The following is a 26,624-nucleotide window of genomic DNA, read 5'->3' as shown; positions in this document are numbered from 1 at the left end:
GAGTCATGATATCAACCAAGCTATTTAATGGAATCCTGGCTTTCAAGTGAAGAATTCTGTGATGATAAGGAAATATCCAAGGGAGGAGACTAGGAGAGCAGGAAGTAGGGAATAAGCATACATATAGTATCATAGTGCCTACTCTGTGCCAGGTACCATGCTAAATACAAACCTACAAGGTAGGTGCTGTTATTATCTCCCTTTTATAATTGAGGAAACTGAGGCAACCTGAAGTTAAGTGACTTGCCCAAAGTCACATAGCTAATAAGTGTCTGAGGTTAAATTTGAACTTAGGTCTTCCTGACTCCAGCTGCTTCAGGGTAAAAGGAAGAGGGGGAGCCTTGAGGAAGGAAAGAGATGTGGAACTTGTGAGGAGTGACATAAAGAATCAATTAGGAACGTATGAAAAGATTTCCTGGTGGTGGTGAGGAAAAAATATTCTGACACTTGAAACCCAAGTGTCAGAAAAAATCATAATTATATGTGTACTACATAATTTGTGTCAATTTATCCTCTAAGCTCTTACTATCTTTGTCATATGCAGTTTTAGTGCAAAAAATCCATATTTCAGTGTTTCCCTTTGAGGTTTGGAAAGATGAAATATTGTTGATTGATGAGTTATATCCAGAAAGAGCTCTCTCTCATCTGGAAGCAAGACCAGTATAATCTACCCTTTTTACTATACCATGCTGCAAATCCCAAATTGGAAAGGGATAAGAAATTAGGGCACCATATAACATGTTCACATACAAAATAAACTTCTGTGGTTGTGCCCTAAATAGAGAAATAAACTTTGATTGATGGAGGAATATGCTAACTTCTGTCAAGCTAAGACTTCAGGGTTTGTGTTTTTTCCATCAAGTTTTTAGATCCTAAGAAGTTATGGAAATCACTTTATTTCCCTTCCATTTAGGAAATTAGTTAGAGCAGAGGTAGCAGAACGCTAGCAGCACCAGATTAAAATATAATTGGGAAATTTTTAAAAAAATAAATAAAAATACAATTGAATATCGATAATGTTAACATGTAGTTTTCTAAGTCAGTAGGAAACTGTCAGGGATCCTTGTTATGGTTTAGAGGCCCTAATTTTTACTTGAGTTTGATGCCACAGCTGTAGAGGACCTCTGTGCTACAGAAGCAGTAGCGAGAGTTAAGAAAGGCAGCACAGGAGTAATAGAGACTTATTTGGGGATCCCGCAACTCTGAGAAACTCTTTAGAGTGGAAGTAGAGCTGAAATTGACCCCATACCTTCCCTGGATATAGTTTCCACGCCTAATCAGCTATCCACAATCTTTAGGGAATAAGGATGTGGTCCCAGGATGAACCTGAGAACTTCAGATTGATTGGTTGGGGAATCCTAATGTAAGGCATTTATGCTAACTTGATTCTCAGACACAAAAAACTTTAAAAGGTCACTTTGAATTAGTATTTGACCACAAAGGTACAAAGGTTATTTAATACTCTGAAACCTTGTCATACATAAATTCAGTAATGTGAAGTAAGATTCTGGATGGACCAGTGAGATAGAACAGTGCTAGCTGTAAATTAAGTATTATTTCCACCATTTATACTTCCTGTGCTCCTAATCATGTGTTTCTGAGTGGTGCTAAAAAACCTACTGGGCCAACTACAAATTTATGTTTGTCTAATATCAATGGTGCCCTCCCTTCAGTAAGGCAGTCCTTTTATTCTTTCAAATTGACTGTCTATCTCATTCACCCCAGAGTCTACTCTATTCCATAACCTTCTTTTCTTTCCTCAAGCCTCTCACACCACACCCATGCTTCTCACTCTCTCAGCTGAAAACCTCATTCTGTACTTTGCTGAGAAAATATGGTTTCATTTGCTGTGTGTTCCCTTTTCCCCTTCTCCACGTTTCAAAACTTCTCTTCTGTTAAAACCCCTTTACTCCATTCTATGATGTAGACATTCCTACTCTTTACTAAGGTCCACTTAGCTTACATGAATCTCTGTTCCCATTTTCTCCCAGTCTTCTCTAGCAGACTGCTGCCATATGCATCCCTTTTCTCTGGCTAATCTTCATTCAGTACTGCTGCCTATCAACATACTCTATCCTTTAAAATAAAATTAAAAATCCAAAAACCCACTCGTTAAACCTTACCAATCCCTCAAGCTTTTTACCTTTCTGCAGCATCTGACAGAGTGTACCACCCACTTTACTTGGATATGTTCTTTCTTTTCTGGATTTTATTGACACTGCTGTCTGTTGGTTCATTTCTTGTCTATATGTCTTGGCACCTTTTCTGTCTCTTTCTGTGGCTTTCAGGGTGCCAGGACCTGTATTAAGTGGCTATAGATACAAATAGCTGTCAAAAGGCATCTATGGGCCAGGGACCTAGACAAAGACTGGTTCCCAGAAAGAGACAGGGATGTTTGTATAATATTCAATAATTGTGAAGTGATTACAACTGTATTTACTGTAATTCAGTAATTGTAAATTGTCTGTCAATGGGCATCTCATATTGCAATGCCCATCTCCTAGTATAACTGCAGGGATGTCTGTCTTTCATGTCACCATCTTCCTCAATGCAATTAGCTTTGGGTGCAGAAATTCTTAATTATGGCTCTGTATGGCAGGCATGAGTATGTTATGGTGTATTTGCTAATGAAGAATCACATAGGAGAAGAAAGATTTATGACCAGAAATTGAAGGACCTGGCCATGTAATGAGACTGAGGACCTATCTAGGGTTCTTGAACTAGTATCAAGGAATCTTGGGGAAGACCCCACCACCACCACCATGTTGGGTCAGCTTCCCGCAGAGACTTACAGGGGAATACCAGCAAAAGTTGTGCAGCTTGAGAAGGTATGGCAGGACGTCATATTCGGTTTTTCACTATTGGAGAGATCATCTGCATTGATGAGATTGTGGTTCCGTTTAAGTATGCAAGTGTATATTATGAGCTAACACAACTCAGAACACAGTACTAGTTGGAAAATGCATCTTTGTGTCTGGAACCTGCTTTCCAACAAGTGACAAATATAGGTTTTTGTAGCATTTGGTACTTGCAGAGATTTAGTTCATTTGATATAGTCTTCATGAACCATAAAGATAATCCATTCACAGAGCCAACAAATAAACAACAAATAAAAACCAACAAATAAAAAAAGCCAACAAATAAAAAAATCATTAGTGTTGTGTGCCTGAAAAGTTTATAATTGTTTATTGTGCTCTCCTTCTACTGAGGCTGTGTCAGTGATATGGGGACCAGCCAGCGCTTGTGGAAACTGCCAAAATACCAGCGACTTCCCTTGTTATATAATATTTCCATGAAGCTGGGTAGGGGAGTGGAATAATCAGGTTGTTGTAGTTTGTCCATTAAGTGAGAACTTCTGAAGGTTGCATATGGAGAGGGCCTTCTTCTAGCAGCATAAAGTTTGCCAAGGGCCAACAACCTGAAAGATTTGTCACAAACTATTAAAAAACAGTAACCCTAAATACAAGAATTAATTATATAACCATATGTGTTCTGTCAGTAAGGAATTGTAGGAGAGAATTTGAAATGTGTATCAATAGAATTTACATATATAGTCACTCCCTATTGCATTCGTTTTTATATACCTTCCCTTTATCTATTTATCTATTATCTGTTTATTTTTTATTTATTTTAGATCATGGGGAATTCATATGCAGGGCAACTGAAATCTGCCCGATTTGAAGAAGCGCTTCACAATTCAATAGAAGCATCCCTGAGATGTAGTAGTGTTGTACCAAGGCCAATTTTTTCTCAGCTCTATTTGGACCCTGACCAGCACCCCTTCTCTCCTGCAGGTAAGCTCCTCAAACTCAATACCAGCATGGTGATCTTCCTTGCTCTTAAGACTTAGGAGTTCCAGCATTGGAGTTTTCTGAATCAGTCACTTGAAATTGTCTCACTTTCTTGAGGCATTTTTTCTAGAGGATTTTATTTTTTTACTGGGATTTTTTTTCTTCAAGGCATTTTTTTCACTGAGTCCCAGTATGATGTTATCTGTAGTTTGTTTGCCTACTCAGATGTCAAACCCAAAGTGGAAGATCTGGATAAAGAACTGGTACACCGCTACACTCAAAATGGGAGTCTGGACTTTTCTAACAACCCAACTGTTAATGAAATGGAAGATGAAGATGAAGATGAAGAAATGTCAGATTCAAATAGCCCACCAATTCCCTATTCACAAAAGCCTGCCCCAGAAGGGTCTTGCACTACAGATGGTGAGTTTTATTTTCTTTCTTTTTTATTTGATTCTTCTATTGACTGTTAGTTTCTGATCATAATGGATATGTGTTGGGAATTTATGGGAAATAAGTGATTGGCTTGCATATAGATTTTTTAAAAAATATGCTGTGCAAAGAAATTGTAGCAACAGTAACAATGATAATAGATCATGTTTATATAGCATTTTATTGGGCAGCTTGGTGGCACAGTGGATAGAGTGCTGGGCCTAGAGTCAGAAAGACTCCTTTTTTGTGAGTTCAAATCTAGCCTCAGACATTTACTAGCTGTGTGACCCTGGGCAAGTCACTTAACCCTGTTTGTCTCAGTTCCTCAATATGTAAAATGAGCTGGAGAAGGAAATGGCAAATCAGTCCAGTATCTCTGCTAAGAAAACCCAAATGAGGTGACGAAGAGTCATACGTGACTGAAGAACAACATATATCATTTTAAAGTTTATAAAACATCTGTTTCAGAATAACCTTGGGAAGGTTGGTAAGGCAGATGATATTATCTTCCATTTTACAGTTAGGAAAACTGAGACTCAAGGAGATTATGGATAGATAGTAGTAGAACCATTAACTCAGGTCTTATGAGTCTATGCCCAGAACTTTTATACCAGAGTTTCAACCCCTACTCTCCCGCCCTAGCCAGATGAGGCCACAATATATCTGAGTGCTGCTGGATCCAGATTAAAATGTAATTGGAAGATATTTTAACAAAATAAGTAAAAATACAATAAGAGATAACATTATATTTTAAAACTAAGTCAACATGCAGCCCGTAGGGATCCCCATGTATAGATTAGTGGCTTGTGTTTCTATTTGAGTTTGCTACCACAGCTTTACACTATACATAGGAATTCTGTTTATTAGGAACAAGATTGTCTTTGGTAGATTGCCTTCCCCCAAAAAGTATACTAATGTAGCACCCTTCCAGGATTACTGAGGCTCTCCAGAGAAGTGACTAACTACTACAATCAGTCCTTTTGCTGGGGTAATATTCCTAGAAAACAGTGCAAAAGTCAAAAAAGTGAATTTTGATACATTGAACCTGTGGGAAATGGAGGGTTAGGTTCCCAGCACCTCCAAAAACTGTAATCTTTCACTAGAGATTGCTGAAAATATACAGTTCCTTATCACAAAATATTAATTTTGGTAATATGTATGTTTCCTAACTTAGTAACCACAAAATAACCCATAAAATACAGTACACAAAATACAATTGGTAACATGTAAAACATTTTTTCTTGATAGTAATTCCCTAGGATTGTGTGACCTCTTGTGCTAGTATCTCAATGAAAAATATTGATTTCAGACAATATTTGCTTTTTATAGCACATGAAATCTATAATGCTGCAAATATTTTCCTCCTTTTTGCAGATAAAACAAATTGTCCATTCATTAACACTAAACTCATGGCTGCAGCAGCTACTGATATTCTGGCATGAAGTTTATTTAACACCTTTATTTTCTCACTAAGCTGCTTGATTGACTTTACTCAGTTGGGCTTAGAGTCCCAAGGACTTGCCCCTCGCTATGAGGGCATAATTACCACACCAAACTTGAGTTTTAAAGGCAAACCATGAAAATATTCAAGGAATGCACAGGGAGCTCTTTACAATGGTTGAGTGAACAAGACCAGTGAAGCACCTAGTAGCTACAAGCTGCTCCACAGACTTGTGTACATTGAGTCTTTCATTCTTTTCTCTATTACACAAAGCCATGAATATGAGTGGTTGCCAATGCAAAAGTGAAAATGAGGTTACTAATAAAATCATAGGAACACTTGAAGTCATGAAAGTTAAGCTCAAGAATGTTGAGGATTGATGGTACCTCCATTTTGTTAGTCTGTATTCCTAAAACTATAGCTTGTGAGCCCCCACCAGTGAATTTATCTTTAATAGCTAATCAACATAGTTAACTCAAAGCAAGGCATTTAACAAGATGGCATAGTAAAGACAGCTATAAAACTTTACCCTCATAAATTTTGGTTGCTCTATCACATAAAAATATACAACATTAGTAGGAAGAGTAGAAACCAGTTTAAAGTACATTGTTAGTGAGGAATCGTAGTAACCAAAGCACCTCAACTCTCCAGTACTGCAAGAGCCTGGTGTCCAGGGAAGGTATGGGGTCAATTTCAGCTCTACTTCCACTCTAAAGAGTTTCTCAGAGTTGTGGGATCCCCAAATAAGTCTCTGTTACTCCTGTGCTGCCTTTCTTTAACTCTTGCTACTGCTTCTGTAGCACAGAGGTCCTCTACAGCTGTGGCATCAAACTCAAGTAAAAATTAGGGCCTCTAAAATCATGATTTTCTGACCCTGCTCTTCCCTGGCATAGCATCTTACTGAGCAGATCACTTAGCTACCTCCCTTATCTGTTCATCCACAGTTCAGCTCTTGACTGCTGGGGCTAGTTTTTTCTTGAATCTATAGTCAGGCTTCTTCTGATCTATGAAGACGCTTCCTAGCTCAAATGCCACTTCTCTTTGTCTGTGGCAGCTGGCAGATGGGAGAGTATGTCTTTGCTCTCTGCCTCAGGTTGCTCTCTCTAGATATAGTCTCTGTTAGATGTAATATCTCCTACTAGGAAAGTGATTCTGCTACAAGATACCTTACCGCAATGTCAGGGATTGGGGTGGAGGAGATTAAATTCCCTCCTATTCCTACCCTAGGAGATGCTGGGATCACAATGTACAAAGCTGCTCCTTGCTTCCAGTGACTTAAATTCTGGACCTTCCTGATCTTCTCCAGGGCTTGGAAGGCTTAGCTTTTTAAAGACCTTAAGGGCTGTGGCCAAATTTCTCTTAACCAATGGCCAACTGCCCTTAAAATTTAAGCAGAAAATTCCTTCACGTTTCACTATCATATTAATAACCTGGTAACTTCTTATCTGCCCCATATTTTCCATTATTACATCAATTTTCTGTTGTGGGAGGAACAAACCTCCCCTCCCCCACTAAAATAATAGTAATATCAGATATTTTGCTTTTACTTTTTGCATATTATGTTTCCTTTTAAGTTAACTGGGTGATCTCTTATAACAGTGGGAATGGAAATAATTAACTTTGTGAAGTAGGTTAAGTATTGTTATCATAATGTGGAAATAGCTAGGTGGTGCAGTGATACAGTTCTGGAGACGGGAAGAGTTCAAATCCAGCTCTCAAGACATTTATTAACTGTGACCCTGAAGTCACTTAATCTCTGTCTGCCTCAGTTTCCTCATCTGTAAAATGGAGATAATAATAGTCCCAACTTTCCAGGATTGTTGTGAGGATAAAATGAGATGATGTTTTTAGGGATCTTTGCAAACTTTAAAGTGATGTACAAATTCTAGTCATTATTCTACACGTGGAGAAATTGAGGCTAAATATTGTAAAATTATTTGCCCAAGATCACATGCTAAATAATGGTAGGATTAAGACTTGAACTTAGGACTTCTGACTCTAAGTCTAGGGCTTTTTTTCCATTGTATCACAACTACTTCCCGAATTTTAAAAATTTATTGCTGTCCATCTATTCTTCTGCCAAACGTTTTGCCTTAATTCTAGTAGGAGTGAAAAAGTCTGCTATAAAGTGCTTATATAGATCATGTATTTGTTTATACTGCAGGTCAGATTATTTCTCTGTCCCACTCCCCCCCCCATCATTTAGTGTTATATATTTCAGCTACCTATTATAACATGGCCTTGGACAAAGTAACTACAGTACAACCTCATGTATCAAATTAATTGGAATTAGCCATAGTTATTCAAGGAGTCTTAGAATCCTAGAGTTAGAAAGAACCTCATTGGTTTTCTACACCCTCTTATACCAAAGCATGAATCCCAGCAACGTGCTAGGCAAGTAATCATCGGTCTCTATATGAATGCATGCAAAAATAGAGTAGTCACTACCTCATGGACCAGCTAGTTCCCTTTTCAGAAAGCTCAGATGGTAGCTAAGTCCTTCCTTATACTAAGCAGAAAATCGGATTCCTGTGGCTTTCCCCATTGCTCCTTGTTCTGTCCTCTGGAGTCACACTTTGATAAGGAAACAAAGCATGGATCAAAATGAAAATAGGAATATATGAACATCTGGAAAAATATCTTTGGACCCTTCCTTGCAGCGCTTGTGTTGCAAAAACAGTTGGGATGAACTTTAGTAAGGCCAGAAAAATTAGACCTGTATTATAATTAGAATTTTATCTGCTTATCCTGGCCCTCCTTTTGCATTTTGTCATGAAGAAATAAAATGGCCAAAAGACAAGTGGAAGATGAGGCCTAGGTAATCCTCAAAGTGAATAATTAAATCATTACATTTTATGTATAATTAAAATCTGGCACTATTAAATGTATATCAGTAACCCACAGTATAGGGAGCTACTGTACTCTTAAATAGTCCTCCTTTAGAAAGGACTTTTCTTTTGGTCCTACTTCTAAGTATTAATGATTAGGCTTAGGATTATTATTGATTAGTCAGAATTTCTTTAATATAGACATTAGGAGGGAGGTGTGTTCCACACTAGTCAGTGTGGTCAGTAGTTAATTAATTATTATCTGTGTAGAACGGGCTACAAATCTTGATACATAGCCTTACCTTGAAGTTACCCAGGGAAACTAGAGGTAAGGGTAACAACAGTTACTTAACTGATAACGAAAGTGAGAAAGTGGGAGGCAAAATGTTTTCCTGAGAATAAAGTCAAGCACAGAATCCAAATTGAGAGCTACCTTAAACCCTGGTCTTCAACTTAGATTCCTGCAGGCACACACTGGGAACCATCAAACCCCTTTGTTTAAAATTCTTTTTCCCTAGGTTTCCTGGTTTAAAATTTTTCACAAGTAAATTTTGTACCTTTTAAATGAGGCATTTGTTTGAGGCTTGCCCAAACTAGACTGTCCTCATTGCAAGATTGCTAATTTCCTATAATTACTTCAGAATTATTTCAGAAGAGAAATGCTACCCATAGAGCAGTACTGTCATTTTGATCATTAAAAGTAGCAATGAATGAAAGGTTATCATAGTCTAGTGGTGATTAAGAAGAGCCTCAGCTCTACCAAGAAACCTTCTATTTACCTAGGGCATAAAGACCATTTTTGGAGGCAATTAGATAAACAGGTACTTAACACCTGATGAGTTGCTGAGAAACTACCATTCAGATGTAAATTTATGCCGCTAATATCTTATGTAAATTTCCAGATCCACCGCAGTTTGCACCCCACTGTGAAGCCATTGATTATAAACCTTCTGTGAGGAGGGAAGGAAAATCTTTGACTTTGGAATACTGGCTTTGATTATTTTTGTTTGTGTTTAGAGCTGTTTTAGTAAACTTTCCCCTCCCTGCTTTTACCTCACTAGGTAAGCTTCCAGTTGGAGATAATTGGAGGATACAAATCCATCCCTGTGAAGTGAAATCCTTGATTGTTTTCCCAAAGAAATGCAGATGAAAGTCTTAACAGCTATTTATTATCCCCTCTCCCTTTTACTTTTGACTTAGAGAATTTTTTTTTTTGGTGAGAAATTTAGATTTCTCCTGGTCTGTTTTGTTTTCTGCTGCTTTCTGATTTTCGGTGTTGTTCCCACAAAAGTATTTTGTTAGCAAGGCTTTGACAGCAAAGAAACTGTTATCTGTGTGTGCAGGTGGTGGTCTTCTTACATCATGTGTATACAGCAAATATTCTAAGCTGAGACTGTTTCCTTAGGGCCTTCTCACCAGGAGAGTGAATCTTTTGTGAGTCTCCTTACACAGGGTCACATTCGGACCGTTTCAGATGTATATCTGAGTCACTGCTGCTTTTGTAGCGTAAGCCAGTAAGTCAGGTTTTTAAATATTGAGATTTGGGTTTTTAATTGAGCATTTGATGTTTGCTCTTTCTATGCTTAGCACAGAAAAAACACACAGGGAAGCCCTCATATGTCTGCCATTGAGATTTTGACTGATGACTGATAGTTTTAGTTTCCCTTCCCACTACCATACATACCCCTTTCATTTAAAACAATGACTATAGCATACTATTAATGAAGTGTTTATATCATGATTTTCCTCTCAAGTGAGTTTTGTCACATCCTACATACACATAAGTGGAAGCAAATTCCTGAAGTGAGAAGTTGAATTCAAATTTTAATAAAGCAAAATCATATCATAAAATTGTCTAAATATCATCGACCTCCTGGAACCTTTTTTTCTGCCACAACTACAAGCCTGGTCTGGGCACTTCTATTGACTCCACAGCTATCCTTGACCCTGAAGCTCATTCCACATTTTCTCTGACGTAAGGCTTACTTGGACCCTTTCCTCCTGCTTTTTTCTTGAGCCAAGTTGTCTTTTGTGAGCTTAATTTATAGGTATGGTGACCACATTTTACTAACCAAAAATTGGAACACATGGTATAACGAAAAATATTCCTTTTGCAAAGTCTCACTATGAGTATATTCTTCCTTCTCTTCCCCTCTTCAAAATGGAACTCTGAAAAATCAAGGCCACATGGATGCAATAGTCAGAAAATGGGAAGTGAGAACTAAGAGTCCTAAGAGACCTTTGACAGATTTCTAGATTTTAGCTTCTTCTTGTTGAGTCATTTCAGTCGTATCCAAATCTCCATGGCCCTGTTTGGAGTTTTCTTGGCAAAGATACTAGAATGGTTTGTCATTTCCTTCTCCAGCTCATTTTACAGATGAGAAGACAGAGGCCAACAGGGTTAAGTGACTTACCCCAGGTGACACTAGCTAGCAAGTGTCAGATTTGAGCTCAGGTCTTTCTGACTCCAGGGTTGGAGCTTTATCCACTGTGCCACTTCACTTGTTATCTCTAAAACGAGGTTAGCTAAATGATTTCCAAGAGGATGTTTTAGTTCTAACATTCTAAGAACCATAGAATTTCAGAGTTGTCAGGGTTCTTAGAGGCCATCTAGTGATGCTTGAATACCTCTTTTGAGGGGAACTAACCACCAGCCGGGGCAAACCATTCCACTTTAGTTTAACTCAGGCCCCTCTCCCGACCCTCCGACACTCCTCCCCCCAACTGTAATTCTTAAGTTTTAGGAAACTGACTTGTGTCAGACCTAATTTTGTCTTTTTGAAATGTCTCTACCCATCACTCCTGGTCTGCCCTCAACAACAAAGCAAAACAAATGTGTCACAATGAAAAGAGTTGGAAGTTCTGGAGTAAGAGGACCCGAGTTCACAAGTCCCACCTAGGATGCAAGTCACTCACCCTTCCTAGGTCTTAGTTTCTTCATTTGTAAAATAAGGAGATTAGCCTTGGTGGTCACATTCCATGAAATCTTCTTTCTTACATGGCGATAGACTTTCCAGTGTCTGATTACAGGTCTCTGATTAATTTTGCCTCTTTCCGTCCCCTAATCTTCCTGAAGCATAGACTAGAGGCCTTTTCATCCTGAGTTACCATGGGGAACCTGGATGACTATATATAATAGATTATTACACTAACATTTCTGCTGCATTGTAAAGTTACTTAATAGTAGTAATAGCCAATATTTAAATAGTGCCTACTATGTGCCAGGCACTATGCTAAGCACTTTACAATTATTACTTCATTTGATCTTCAGTAACCCTGGGAGGCAGGTTGCTATTATTATCCCCATTTTATAGATGAAGAAACTGAGGCAAACAGGGTTAAGTGACTTGCCTGTACAGGGTCACACAGCTAGTAAGTGTCTGAGGCCAGATTTGAACTAAGGTCTTCCTGACTCCAGGTCCAGGACTCTTTATCTACTGCACCAACTGCCTACCCAGATAGCCTTCCATTTTGTTGATGTGTTTTGAGACTAGCCACACAACTCTTTGTTTTGCAGTGGTGCTAGGAGTGAGGGAGAGATGGAGACAACTCTGTTTAGTGGAGAAGCATGACTTGGTTGCCTTGGTGACCTAGACATGAGAAAGGAGAACCATGCTTTCTAGGGATAGTAGATTTCTATCAAGAGTATCTACCCAACTCCTAAAGACGAGAATTTGGTATTGGAGGAGGGATGAACAAAGCTTTTCTGATCGAAAAGTAAGCATTTGAAGTGCCTTTGTTCAATACCCAAACCGCAGTTACTTGTGTGTGTGTGTTGTGTGTGTGTGTGTGTGTGTGTGTGTGTGTGTAGAAACACATGCATCCACTGAGCCAGTGCTGTAGACACTCAGTGCAAGGGGTCTCCAGTGGCTTACTGCACTCACTTATAGTTTCAAGACTTTTTCTAGTACATATCACTTAATTTTCCTAGTAACCTCCATTTCCTTTTCCACTCCACCACCCAATTGTATATTATAACCAAAGTCTAGTATCATCTCCAAGAACAATTAGGTATGCACCTTTATTTGTGATGTCCTACCTCTGCTTGTGTGACTTTGGAGAAATTATTTGGCCCCTCCTGGCCTCAGTTTCCTCATCTGTAAAATGAGGGATGGGAGGTTGAACAGAATGACCTTTAAGGTCCGTCTGGCTCTAACTCCTGTGATCTTCAGATCAACAGATACTTGGAATGCGCTAACCAAAAGATGAAGCCATTCCTGCAGTGCTCTATGGCATATTTATAGCAAGGCTAGGTCCAGTCTCTCCTTGTGACAAAATTTGCTTGAAAATATTGATGTATTCTGTCCTCGGAGACTTACTCTTTCAGGTAGTCTGTTACTTCTCTCCATGTCTGCCTGGTGGATGGACTGGAAAAGTGGCAGATGTCCACCTTGAGAAATTAGGAACAAGACCTACAAATGGAAAGGCAAGCCATTCAGCGAGTGTTGATGCAAGTACAGGAACTAGGAAGACAACAGAGAATTGAGCAAAGAGCAGGAAGCCCAATTATTAGAGCCAGAGGACTAGGTCTGTAGCACAGTGTATCAGTATGTGGGCCCTTTCTGACTTTGGTTAATAGATATTTCATTCTCTTTATTATTTCAGAGCTTAGCACAGTACCTGGCACATAGTAGGTTCTTAATGTTTATAGATTAATTGATTTCACAGCATTGATTTTCAGCTGGGAATGCCACAGATTAGGATAATTTGTCCAGTTTTTTATGTGTATGTATGTGTATGTTTCTGTATTTGTGATGTAGCTGTGTGTATATTATATGTAGAATATATATGTACATGCATATATGTATGTTTATGCTCGTAAACAAGTCTCTGGTGGTTATATACTTGTTCATATATACACATATACATATGTGTGGCAACTAAGTGGCATAGTTGATAGAGTACTGGGCTTGGAATCAGGAAGCCTGAATTTACATCCTTCTTCAGACATTAACTAGCTAACCTTTCTCAACCTATTTCCTCATCTGTAAAATAGGAATAATAATGGCCCCCATTTTACAGGGTTGTTGTAAAGATCACATGAGATGACATTTGTAAAGTGCTTTATAAGCTTAAAGTGCTATATAAACGTTAGTGATTATGTATGTAAATGTATATAAGTACGTCAGTAACTATGTATGTTTATTATATATAGCTATATAAGAAGGTAAAGGAATATTAGGAGGGGAAAAGCTATTTATATAGCTATGTGTGTATGTGCATGTGTGTATATATCCATAGATATATGTACATATCTATGTATATCTGTGTGTGTGTGTGTGTGTGTGTGTGTGTGTGTGTGTGTACATATTCCTGATGTTCTTCCATTTCTCTGCCTCCTGGGGAAAATGATCAGAGCCACACTGGCTCTGTCTGGAGGAATCTCCCAACAAATATATGAAGTGTAGACATTCTTGGTCAGACCTTTGGATGCTACTCCTTGTAGTCCTCACCATTATCCAGTGGTCACACCACCCTCACTCCTCTTTATAATGCAATCCTGTAAAACCTATTATTCACAAGTACTGACTTAATTGAGTATACATACATATGGACCTCTAACCAATGGTTACTGAATTTCCTGTAGCAAGTACAGAAGCATTTAATACCTATTCGGGTCAGTTCCTGAGAGGAAATAGGTGGAACAGAATATCTTAGATTTGATTGACAGGAGGGGGTGCAGTGGAGAGAACTGAACCATGATGAATTGAAAGCATGTCTACACCCCACATATTTGTTAGGAGACTTCTGCAGAGATAGCCAGAGAAGCCCTGATGTCTTTCCCTAGGGGAAGGAGAGGTAGAAGTGTGTTACTGGGGTGATAACTGTTAGCATGGAAACTGGAGAATCACACAGGCAGAAGGAGGCAGCTGAAATGGCTAGAGGTGGTGATATCAGAATTTTCAGTGTACGGAGGCATTATAAACAAAATTACTTAAGGATAATGAGGTGAGTTTACCCTTGCTGGTGTGTTTTGAGACAAGCCATAGAATCTGTTTTTGAATACTTTTGTACTAGGAGTGAGTGAACTCCAGAATATAGTGGAAGTGTGGCTGTGGTTGTCTTGGTGACAGGATACTGCTGGTGGACTGGCTTTCTGGGAAAGCAACCACAGGAGTGATTATTGTGTTTTTTATTCCCTTTTGACTTTGTTACTGTAGGTTTTTGGTCTGTTGAATAGAAGCTATGGGCAGTCACATTTCAGGAGTGTGCTTGAAATGTAGATTGAACAACAAGCTGGATGTTTCATTAAGCACGTTGTTGTTGATTCATTTTCAGTCATGTTTGGCACTTCTTGACCCCATTTGGGGTTTTCTTGGCAAAGATACTAGAATGGTTTGCCATTTCCTTCTCCAACTCATTTTACGGATGAGGAAACTGAGGCAAACAGGGTTAAGAGTCTCTCTAACACACAGGGACAAACACTGATCTAAAGGTTATGAAAGAGTTAGGACTTGAAGAGAAAGTCCTTTCCCTACACTTCCAAGTGATCTTCATCCACTGATAATCTTGGATTCCCATGTGATGTCTGTGATTTCTCTGTTATCTTTATCAGACTCAGATCCGCTCTGAAAATTATCCAATTTATTAACCCTTGAAAAATCCTCAGAAATTTCATCATCTGGCTGTCACATACCTCCTTTTTTGGAAGGGAGCAGGGATGAGTAGGCCATTGGTTTTGAGGATTTCATTAAAGTGCATGAGGTTTGGTTCATCTGTTTGGCCTTTAAAGCTCTTTATAACCTGGCCCTCTTCTACCTTTCTGCCAACTTCCCCCTAAATCCATGTCCTCTTGTCATCCAATGATGCTGGCCTCCTTGCTGTCCCTTACATAAGACACTCCAATTCTCCATGCTTGGAAGGCTGTCCCTCCTCATTTCCGCCTCCTGACCTTCCTGGCTTCCTTCAAGCGCCAGCTAAAATCCCATCTTCCCTGAGAAGCCCTTTCTGATCCCTCTTAGCACTAGTACCTGTGTTCTGTTGATCGTCTCCAGTTTATCATAGTTTGAATGAACATAGTTGTTTGCATGTTAATCTCCTCCATTAGACTATAGGCTCTTTGAGGGCAGGGCCTACCTTTCTCCTTTCTTTGTATCCACAGTGATAGTGCCTGGCATATTATAGGCACTAAGTAAGTACCTACCTGACAGCATTGTCATTTAGTGCAGGGCTTTTAATTTGGGATCTGTGGACTGTTTCATACCTACATACATACATACATACATACATACATACATATACATACACACATATACGCACACACATATACACACACATATATAATTGTATTTGATGTAAATGTTTCCTTTTATGATATTGTCATTTATTTTATGCATTTAGAAACATGATTCTCAGACTGCCAAAGGGTGATTAGGCGCTACTGGTGGGTCAGACACCACAGAGTTAACACAGGAAGGATGATAGGTAGAACTCCATCTGTAGGCCAAAAAAGGTCATGTAAGTCATAAACTCTGCCTTGAAGCTGACCAGATGGGTTTCCATGGAGATATGTTAGACTTGTGTTTTCCTATATTATGGAGGCCTGTGTTTTAGTGTTCAATAGTGGTGTACCCTATTCTCTTTCCATTGATTCTTGACATTTAATATAAGCAGAAGGGTTATTAAAAAAAAAAAACCCAACCCTATTCTTCCTGAAATTTTAATCCTGTTTTTCTTTTTTCCTTTCTTGGGCTGTTTTTAGGTTTTTGTCAAGCAGGAAAAGATTTACGTTTAGTGTCCCTGTGTATGGAACAAATTGAGATCCCAGCAGGTTTCCTGCTAGTGGGTGCCAAGTCTCCAAATCTTCCTGAACATATTTTAGTTTGTGCTGTAGACAAGAGATTCCTGCCAGATGATCATGGAAAAAATGCACTTTTAGGTGAGTATCTAGAACCCTTGTGAGCTTCTTGCTAGTAATAAATTTTTCAAATCCATGTTTATTTAAAATTGTGGTGACAGAAAGAAGAGTAAGTTTACTCATTGTATCGGTCGAGAAGAAGCCAGCGAAGTTATTGCAGGAAGGTGAACGGAGTATAATTAAATAAGTGAAGAAGAAACAAAGTAGGTAAGCGTTCAGGATCAGCCAAATGGTCACCCTGAATTCCCGGTCTTGGGATATGCAGCAGGATAACCTAGCAAACAAGAGGTGGGCAGAATAAAAGTCAGAGCTGAGTGACCTAACCTTAACTGATGCGTAACAATCTTCTAGGAAGTACAGTCAACAATGCAAACACATCAGTCAATCAGTAAACATTTATGAAACACCTGCTATGTGCCAGGAACTGGCTGGGGATACAAAAAGAGGCAAAAGACAACCCTTGCCCTCGGGGAGTTTACAGTCTAATGAGGGAAATAACATGCAAACAAACATATACAAAGCAAGCTATATACAGGACAAATAGGAAATAATTAAGAGGGAAGGCACTGGAAATGAACCACAGAAGTAAACTGGTTCTAGAGCACAATTTATCCCTCCCCTCAGCATATATAGGTCATTAGATACAAGATATTCTCTGCTACACCCAGTTCTTGGAAACTTTCACTCTCTACCCTTCATAACAGGTTGTAAATATTCCTAGAAATGTATATTTGCCTGGGTGAGATGATTGCATATAACCAGAGTCCTGTTATATGTATATGGCTTGGAGCCTCCCAAACCAGTTGGCTAGGCTGTATCCCACACTCTTGTCTCTCATATGTACATGCATATGGTAGTCCCTCCGTTTCAAAAGGAGTTCACTTGGGGGGGGGGAAGTTAAACAAGAATGGTGAAGCATTTAATATTTTTAGCTTTCCTCTGTTCTCAAAAAATATATATCTGAACTAAGAGATTTGTTTAATCAGATTTTTCTAAGTTTTAAACTTACTTACAAAAGTAACTTCAAAAACATACTTTTATAGTTTCTCAGTATGGTAGAACTTCTCTGGAGGACTTTAAAAATAACATAGTCCCATATAATTGGAATGATTAATAGACTAGTCTTCCTCAAAGGCTGAGGAATGGACTGGAAGACTCTTTAAGGTTTCTTCCACCATATTGATTCTGTATATCTGAAAGTGTTCGACTTGGAATCTATCATAGAAGGGTCAAAGAAGGTGTCACCAGAATTGATCATTGTTATAATTGTCATCTGTGTTGACAATTATAGATAGTCTTCTCGCCATTCACAAAATCAAGACCCTAGCTTATGTCTTCCTCAGTCTTACCTGGACTTTCGTAATAACCTTCTCACTGCCTCTGTTCTCTCTCCCTTCTGTAGCCCATGCTCTATGTAGATGCCAAAATAGTCTTCCTAATGATTCCTTCCTAATTATGAGAGTTCTCCCCACACCAAATGTAAGCTCCTAGAAGGCAGAGACTGTTCTATCTTTGGCTTTGTATCTATACTATCTGGCATGCATATTTGTGTGTAGTCATCATCAGTTGATGATAATGAGAAGAAGAGAGATAATAATAGCTGCCTTTTTTGTACACACAAATATGTATCCAGCACATTAAGGTTTTCAAAGAGCTTTATATTCATGATCTCACTTAAATTTTTTTCATTTATTAATCACCTACTGTGTACTACGTACTAGGTACCAGAGACCCAAAACAGAGAGAAACTAAAAAGTCCCTTTCCTTCAAGAAGTTTACATTCCATTGGGAAAAAATAATACATACACACATAAATAAAATATACATGAAGTAAATACAGAGTGATACGGAAGGGCATTGTTAGCAATTGGGAGGATCAGGAGAGGACTCATGCAGAAGACTGCATATGGGAGTGTGCTGGTAAATACTTTCAGCCAGCTTTGGGTCGGGGTATAGCAAGACACTCTTTAAAATTGTATCTGCATTACTCACATTTTCTCCCTCATTTTCTTAGGTCTGTGCAATCAGCAGTACAGTAAATCAAGTCCTAATTTGTAGCATTGCTGACTCAGTGATATCGCTGCATACACTGCAAATTTAACAGCTGGCTCTGAGCTGGGCTCCTGTGCCCCACTGCCTAGATGTTGGTTATCGTTTAGTTGTTGCAGTCGTATCCAACTCTTCCTGACTCTATTTGGGATTTTCTTGGCAAAGATACTAGAGTGGTTGAGATTCTGTTTCCTTCTTCAATTCATTTTACAGATGAGGAAACTGAGGCAAACAGGGTTAAGTAACTTGCCCAGCATCACACAGCTAGTTAATGTCTGAGGCCAAATTTTAACTCGGGTATTCCTAACTCCAGGCCCAGCACTCAGTCGACTGCTCATTTACAGACAACAAAACTGAGTCAGAGAGAGGTTAAGTGAATTGCCCAAGGTTACACAGATAATAAATATCTAAGTCAAGGGTCAAAGTCCAGCTCCCTCTCTATCCACTACACCAGGCTGTATGCAAATATAGCTCCAGCTTAACCTATTTAAATGATCCATTTACTCTGCAAAATGTGAAGTGGATAAAATTAAATTTTCTATTATTTGATTTCTTCAAGAGATTTAACTGTTGTAAAACTGTTGGCCAAAAAAAAAAGTAATCTAAATAGACTAAAAGCTGTCTTTCTAATTTTTTATTTCTCTCTTAAACAGAAATACCTGACTACCAAGCCAAACACTGGTTTTAGAAAACAAGCTCATATAATAAGTTATATTATGGAGAAAGATGACAGATCATGATCAATATGTCATTTCACAAAACAGTGAAAAACAATGGAGGGAGGAAACACCCCTGAATGAAATTGTGCAAGATCCAACTAAGCCATATCATTCTGAGCATATTTATAGATGAATCTGCTGGGAGAATAGCAAGCGGTCGTGAAATGGAACGTATTAGCCAGTGTCTTTATAGTGATCTCTTCTTGTCACCCATGACATTGGAAATATATTTGTACTCTAACACTTCAATACCTAATGTCCTAAACAAGGTTATAGAAATAAGATGGAATTGGGAAGATGGACTGAACTAGACAATACAGAAGAAACCCATGCTGGAGGCTTTTTAATTTTTTTTAATTTTAAGTTTACATTTTTAAAATTTAATAATAAATTAATTATAATTTATAATTTTTAAAATTTAACAAATTAATTAAATTAATTTTTAAATTTAAATTTTAAAGACTTTCAGGAAACAGTTTTCAGTGTATTTCAAAGAGGGAAGGATTTTTTTAAAAATGGAAAAGATTATAGATCACCTTGTGAAAGGTGACCAAGCAGGTATAGAATACAACCAATCCATTTACCTCATCTAAATAAAATCCTTATGAGAATGACCTCTATATCAATGGAAGATAGACATAGTGAAAATATGAGAAAAAGGAATAAATTGGTTTTCCTAGACAATTTTCAGCAGCACATTGATCCACACAGTTGAGGGGAACATGTAGAGAAATCCAGATTCCATTATGTTTATTTGTTAATTACTTTTAAAAAAAAAGATTTTTTATTAGAAATCATTATAAAAAAGTTTTGTTCTATAAGACAAACTGCAACTTGAAAGGATCTATTCCAACAGGGTGTCTCCCATGTATATTTTTGTTTGTTTGTTGTTGGTTTTTTTGCTTTTAGGCAATTGGGGTTAAGTGACTTGCCCAGGGTCACACAACTAGTAAGTGTCAGGTGTTTAGTCTGAGGCCGGATTTGAACTCAGGTCCTTCTGACTTCAGGGCCAGTGCTCTATCCACTGCGCCACCTAGCTGCCCCATCCCATGTATATTTTAAGATAATAAAATATTTCTTAAGAGATAAAACAACAGATTTAGATTTATTCAACAATTCTCCAAGTTTAAGTATCATACACTGTATAAAACAGGAAGACATGCTCACTAAAGGTATTGTCCCATGTTGTGCAAAATGTCTTGAACGAAGTCTAGTGGGAAAAAAGATTACAGAGATAGTAAATTTCTCCAGATGATCCTATTTGTGTCTGCCATTTTGCTGATTGCTGATTTGCTCCATTCTCAGTGGTATTCACAGCCATTCATAAAACTTTGGTTTAACAATCCACATAAGAAAAAACACAGTGAATGGAGAATGCATATTTCCTAGATTATGTATCTTGGATAATTACCTCATCGCCTGAAATGTCATTACCATGAAAATTGATTAATCATTGATACTGAAGATTTTCTCAGCACCCTCTGACTGGAGGGTTGGAGGGAGTAGCCATAAATTCATGCCAAAGTCATCTTTTAGAGAGGGCCTAGAACTTTCTAGTTTAATTCTTCATTATCCATTAGCTTCCCTACTTGGTTTCAACTCTACAGCATCATATTCTCCCCTCCCCCAGGCCAAGTACCTTTTCAGTTTCCTTTTGTGTATTGTCTTCCATCATTAGACTGTAAGCTCCTTGAGGGCAGGGACTATATCTCTTACTCCTATTTGAATCCCTAGTGCTTAGCACAGTGCCTGGCCCTTAGTAGAAGCTTAATAAAAGCTTATTAACTGTCGATTATTGTCTAGTCGCTTCAGATGGATAATGAACTGAGCCTAGAATTGAGGAGATGATGTTGAATCTCATTTAGGAAGTTTCATAATTCCTTTAATGATCCCAAGCCATTCCTTGCTACAGCACCAGTATTTTTAGCACCAGTATTTTGCTAGTGATGCTACATGGCTACAAATCATGGAACACCATGATCTCAGAGGGATCAAGATTGTGGTCATCCAAAGGGCAATGGAAAATGCATGGTGGGTGTAAATAAGCTGCTACATGTTAATGGTCATGATTGTGCATGAAAAAGAGTACAAAAGACATTCTCAGGGATGTGTATGCTTGGAAAGAAGGAAGTGGACTGGTTGTGTAGCAAGAACATAAGATAACACATATGGCACTAATATCTCTGAAATGATAATTGACCTAGAGCAGAGGGTTTTAATTTACCTGTGAGCTTTTTTAAATTTGATAACTATTCCAATATAATTGGATTCTTTTGTAATCCTGTGTATTTTATTTTATGCATTGAAAAACATTATTCTGAGAAGGCCTCCATAGGCTTCACCAGGCCACCAAAGAGAGGCATAACATAGAGGTTAAAAGCCCCTGACCTAGAGTAAGAACTCTTCCACACTGGATAAGATCTTCCATTGGGATTGATGGAAGGACAAGGAATGCACAGCCTAGCAAGGCATGGATTGTATGTGCTCTATACCAGCCAGGGGTTGGGTATACCTATGCCAATGAGCCTTTAAACCATGGAAGCATATCATTCTTTTTTTTTAAAATTTTATTAATTTATTTTGATTTATCAACAATCACTTCCATATGCTTTTGAGTTGAAAATTTTTCTCCCCTTTCCCCCCCCAATCTTCCCCAAGACAGCACACAATCTGATATAGGCTTTACATTTACATTCCTGTTAAACATATTTTCACATTAGTGAAGTTGTAAGTAAAAATTAAAACCAATAGGAGGAACCATCAGAAAGACGAAACAAAACTCAACAAAAGGTAAAAATAGCGATTCGACTTCCATAGTTCTTTCTTTGGATGTGGACAGCATTTTCCATCCCGAGGCCTTTGGAGATGTCTTAGATCCTTGCAGTGCTTAGAAGGGTTCAGTTTAACAGTATTAGTCATCGCATAATGTGGCTGTTATTGTGTACAAAGTCCTCTTGGTTCTGTTCAGGAAGTATATCATTCTGATGGATGATTTTGACAAACAGAGCACCTCAAAACAGTATTTTAAAAGTTTTCAGATGATCTGGAGTTATGGCCAGTTTCCTGATAAACTAGAGATTGTACTTCAAGTATGTGGTAACCAAAAAATAAATCTACCATGCAAATGAAGAATATGGCTTCCTCCTAATTAGTAGAAAAATCAGAAAGATAAAATGGCCATGACAAATAGGTAAAATTTTACAGGCATATGTTGTTTTTGAACAAAATTTCCAGCATACTGAAGACTTAAAGCTTTTACAATGAAGATCAGAGTTCTGTTCCTTAAATCAGGCTAATGTTAAATTATCTCACTCACTCCCATAGCTTTGGCTGCCACCCCTCCTCATGTAACCCTCAGGTCTATCTCCAGCCCTGACCTCCTTCCCAAACTCTATAGCTGCATATTCAACACTCTAGAAGACATTTCCACCTTCATTTTCCACGCAGATATTTTGCTGTCCTTCAAAGTCAATAAGTCCGAAACTAATCCTATTATCTTTTTGTCCAAACCCTATTCTTTAAACATCATCGTCATCATCATCATCATCATCATCATCATCATCTTAGCATTTATACAGCACTAGAAGCTTTGCAAAGTGTTGTATTGTCTCATTTGATCCTCACAACAAACCTGTGAGGTAGGTGCTATTCTTATCCTCATTTTATAGATGGGGAAACTGAGGCTGAGAGAGGTATTAAGGATCTGAGATGAGATTTGAACTCAGGTTTTCTTAATTCCTAGGTCAGCATTCTAAACCCACTATACCACCTATGTGCTAGGGCCACCACCGTTTCCATCAGCCATAAAACCTTGGAAATGCCCATTTGACTTTGCTGACTTCATCTCTTCATTTATCCACTTGGTTTACAAGGCATATCCAGTCTGCTTCTTCCTTCCCAGCACCCCTGTTGTCTCTCAGTAGAATAATTGTTTTTTGTTTGACCACTTTTTTTTCCATCCTTTTTTTTTCACTTTTAGGGTTTTCTGGAAATTGTATAGGCTGTGGAGAAAGAGGATTTCGGTATTTCACAGAGTTTTCCAACCATATCAACTTAAAGCTCACCACACAGCCGAAAAAGCAGAAGCACTTAAAGTACTACCTGGTCAGAAGTTCCCAGGGTGTCCTGTCAAAGGGGCCTCTGATCTGTTGGAAAGGTGAGGTGGCCTGTGTTCAGCTCCATGTGCAGCTCCTCTGGCTAGCAGGGCAAAGTGGAGGGAGGAGGAGAGAGGAGCGGGGACTGGAAGACCATGACAGGTGGACCTCCCATGGTACACATTTAAGGTGTGGTTATTAGTTTAGGAGTGAAGTATATCTATAGCTGTGTGTTTAAGGGTCACTTTCAGTCCTCCCAGCCCACCAGAAAACCCTCCACAAAATTTGTCTAGTTTCTATAAATTGGAAGTTATTGAAATAACTGTTATCTGTGCAGTAATCTTTTGATATCTCAGAAACATCTGCGTTTTTTTCTATTTCAGCCAATCTCAGCCTATTTCCAGTAAACTTTATACACTTTATTTTTTCTGAAGAAAAATTACATTCAGCAATCATTTGTAGTTACTAAATATGAATAATTTGCCTTGCTTTTAATTTTAGAAACTCATACCAGGGACCAACGATTTGTGAGGTGGGGGTGGGAGGTAGAATGGAATAAGCATTTCTGTAACACCTACTATGTGCCAGGCACTGTGCTAAGCACTTTCACAGCTGTCTCCTTTTATCAGAAGTGAAGCTTGATTCAAAAGAACTGCCACCGTTTCAGCCAGTAGCTCTAATTGCAGTGAAGGTATAACAGTCTTATTTTACTGCATATTTCAAAAGAAAGACTTCTTTTTCTTCTAAAAATACCTCTCTGGAATGCTTTTGTTTGTTGTGGCTTACTGTGTGTGTAGTTGTTATTTGTTAAGCAAGCAACAAATACCGTGGCTTCATAAATTTATAAATGGCTCCTTTCCAGTAGTCACAGAGCTTCACTGGAAGTCATGTTATTTGCCTCTTCCAGAAATAGCTGTAGCTCTTACTTCCAGGATTTTCAGATCTGAGAACTTCTTTTTTGGCTATGGGAACACCTTAATGAAATGATGATGAAGAATGCTGTATTTGAGACCAGGCTTGGATAAAATCAAGCCAAGGAATTTTGCTTTAGAAAAGTAAGCTTGAATGAATCCTGAAATCCAAGTACAAATAAAATTAGCACTCTCTTTCTATTCCTCTAAACTTTCATCTGAAGCTGTCTTGTTCTGTAACTTAAGATAATTTCACCTCTTTGTTTTTTCTGATGTATCCATCTTAAGATATAACTTAAGTTTTTTATTTTTTTTTAACTTTTCTGACCAATAGGACTTTTTTTTCCCCTAGGTGATTTCTCAAATCTGAATAGAATATATGGACTATATATATATACTGTATATATACAGAGAGAGATGAGTAGGGAGCCACTGACAATTATTGCATAATGGGGAAGATAACAAATTAATAATAAATAACATTTATACAGTACCTTTTATGTGCCAGCCCCATTGCGAAGCATTTTCCTATTATTATCTCATTTGATTCTCATAACAACCCTGAAAGGTAGGTGCTGTTATTATCCCCATTTTACAGATGAGGAAACTGAAACAGAGGTGAAGGGACTTGCCCAGGGTCATACAGCTAATAAGTGTCTGAGGCTGAATTTGAACTCGGGTCTTTCTGACTCTGGGCCCAGTGCTCTATCTACTGTACCACCTAGCTGCCCTATGGTCAGACCTACTCTTTAGTAAAATGATTTTGGTAGCTGAGTAGAGGACAGATTGAAGTAGGCAAAAGATTTGAAGCAGGAAGAACAGCTTAGAAGCATATTGTAATTGTCCAAGCAATAGGTGATGAAGGCCTGAACTACAGTGTTTTAGCTATGTGAGTAGAGAGAAAGGGGTATATGTGAGAAATGTTCTGATGGTGGAAACAGTTTTGGCAGTAGATTAGATATATAGGGTCAGTGCAAGAGAGGAGTCAAGGATGACATTAAAGTTATGAGCCTGGAAAACTGGGAGGACAGTGATTCTCTTGATAGTAACAGGAAATTTAGGAAGACTAGGTGCAAGTAAGGGGGTTGGCTTTAGCAAGGAAAAGGACAATCTTCATCTGAGACAGGATTGAAGAAAAGATAGTTGGACAATATGTCTGAGTGATGTGAAGGAGTTCTCGGTGAATGGCTTCAATTTTTTCACTGAAATATGAAGTGAACTCCTCATCTGAGATGGTGGGGAGTGGTGAGACCAGCGGAAATTTGAGGAAGGAGAGGAAGGTATGGAATAGATGCTGGGGTGAGTGGGATAATAAAAAATGTTTAATTGAATTCAACATGTATTTTAAATTTGTTTTTTTAGTCATTTTGAACCTAAATGCATAAAGAAAAAAAAACCATTTCTGTCTGCACTGCACAATATAAAAGAGGATTCACTATAAAATCACGAATTTATGTTTCATACTTTTTACTTTAAAAAAACTACATAATATGCATTGTTTTCAAAGCTACTCTGTTTTCTATGCTTCCTTCTAAATGTTCTTTTATTCTTTGCTGTGTACTTTCTATTTTTTTTCCTTCCTCCCCATCCTGCCCTGGAGATGGCAGCTATTAGATACAAATATGTACATGGGATAGTAAATTGATGACAGGTATGAAACAATTAGTTTGCTATAATAAGGACTCAGCTGAGATATGGAACAGATTTGTAGTGTACAGAGTCAATGTGGTTTTCTGATTTTTCCGTATCTCTTCAACAGCAGGTGAATAAAAGTAAAGGAGGTAGGTACTGGAAATAATCCAGAGTTGGAGTTTGGCTAAAGTAATTATAAGTTGTATAGTAGTTGTTATATAGTTGTATAGTTGTCTAATTATAAGTTAAGTGACTTGTCCAGGGTCACAAAGCCAATCTTTGTCAGAGGCAAGACTTAACTCAGGTTTTCCTAGCTCCAAAGCCAGTTCTCTCTCTTGTTCTGGTCTTGGAGTCGAAAAGATCTGGGTTCTGGTCTGGGCTATACCAATGAAGTCACAGGTTGCGCGCGCACACACACACACACACACACACACACACAGACACACACACGTGCACTGGGTACCATTTTGAATTTGAAATCAAAATTTGTTGTGCTATATTGACATTTTTTTCCTTCATCAGAATCTTAAGGTTGTTTTGTTTTGTTTCCAGAGAGAGGTACTGTAGCACATCATAGTAGAAAGAGACCTTAGGGATGTGTTCAAATATATTCCTGCATCTGGTTTACTTAAGAACTCTCTGGGGAATAAATGTTCATCCAGCTAACCCACTATACTTTTCCTTTGTTATGTGCAGCCATTTATGTGGTATGTAACATGACCTGTGACCAGAAACACTTAACGTGGTAATTCCAACCCTTGGAACTAACCTACCACTGTATATTTGACCTTGTTTCATTACACAGAGTTTCTAGAAGGGTTTCACTAAAACTTCATTAATCTCAACTCACTTAATATGAAGCTTGATGA

The 26,624-nt window shown here is 38.2% G+C and overlaps 1 protein-coding gene across 1 annotated transcript in view; it reads left to right on the top strand.

The window, feature by feature from the left end:
- The first annotated feature begins 3,637 nt into the window (after window positions 1-3,637).
- The window catches only part of GREB1L (GREB1 like retinoic acid receptor coactivator), a 130,507-nt gene continuing 107,520 nt past the window's right edge, over window positions 3,638-26,624 (top strand). The window contains 4 exon segments of the mRNA XM_078153473.1: window positions 3,638-3,794; window positions 4,017-4,214; window positions 16,195-16,371; window positions 23,098-23,274. Coding sequence (XP_078009599.1) covers window positions 3,638-3,794; window positions 4,017-4,214; window positions 16,195-16,371; window positions 23,098-23,274 — 709 coding nt within the window.

This window comes from Phascolarctos cinereus, unplaced genomic scaffold (assembly GCF_003287225.1).
Source record: "Phascolarctos cinereus isolate Bilbo 61053 unplaced genomic scaffold, phaCin_HiC Scaffold_4;HRSCAF=312, whole genome shotgun sequence".
NCBI classification, from domain to species: Eukaryota; Metazoa; Chordata; class Mammalia; order Diprotodontia; family Phascolarctidae; genus Phascolarctos; species Phascolarctos cinereus.
This window is presented reverse-complemented; position numbering and strand designations above follow the sequence as displayed.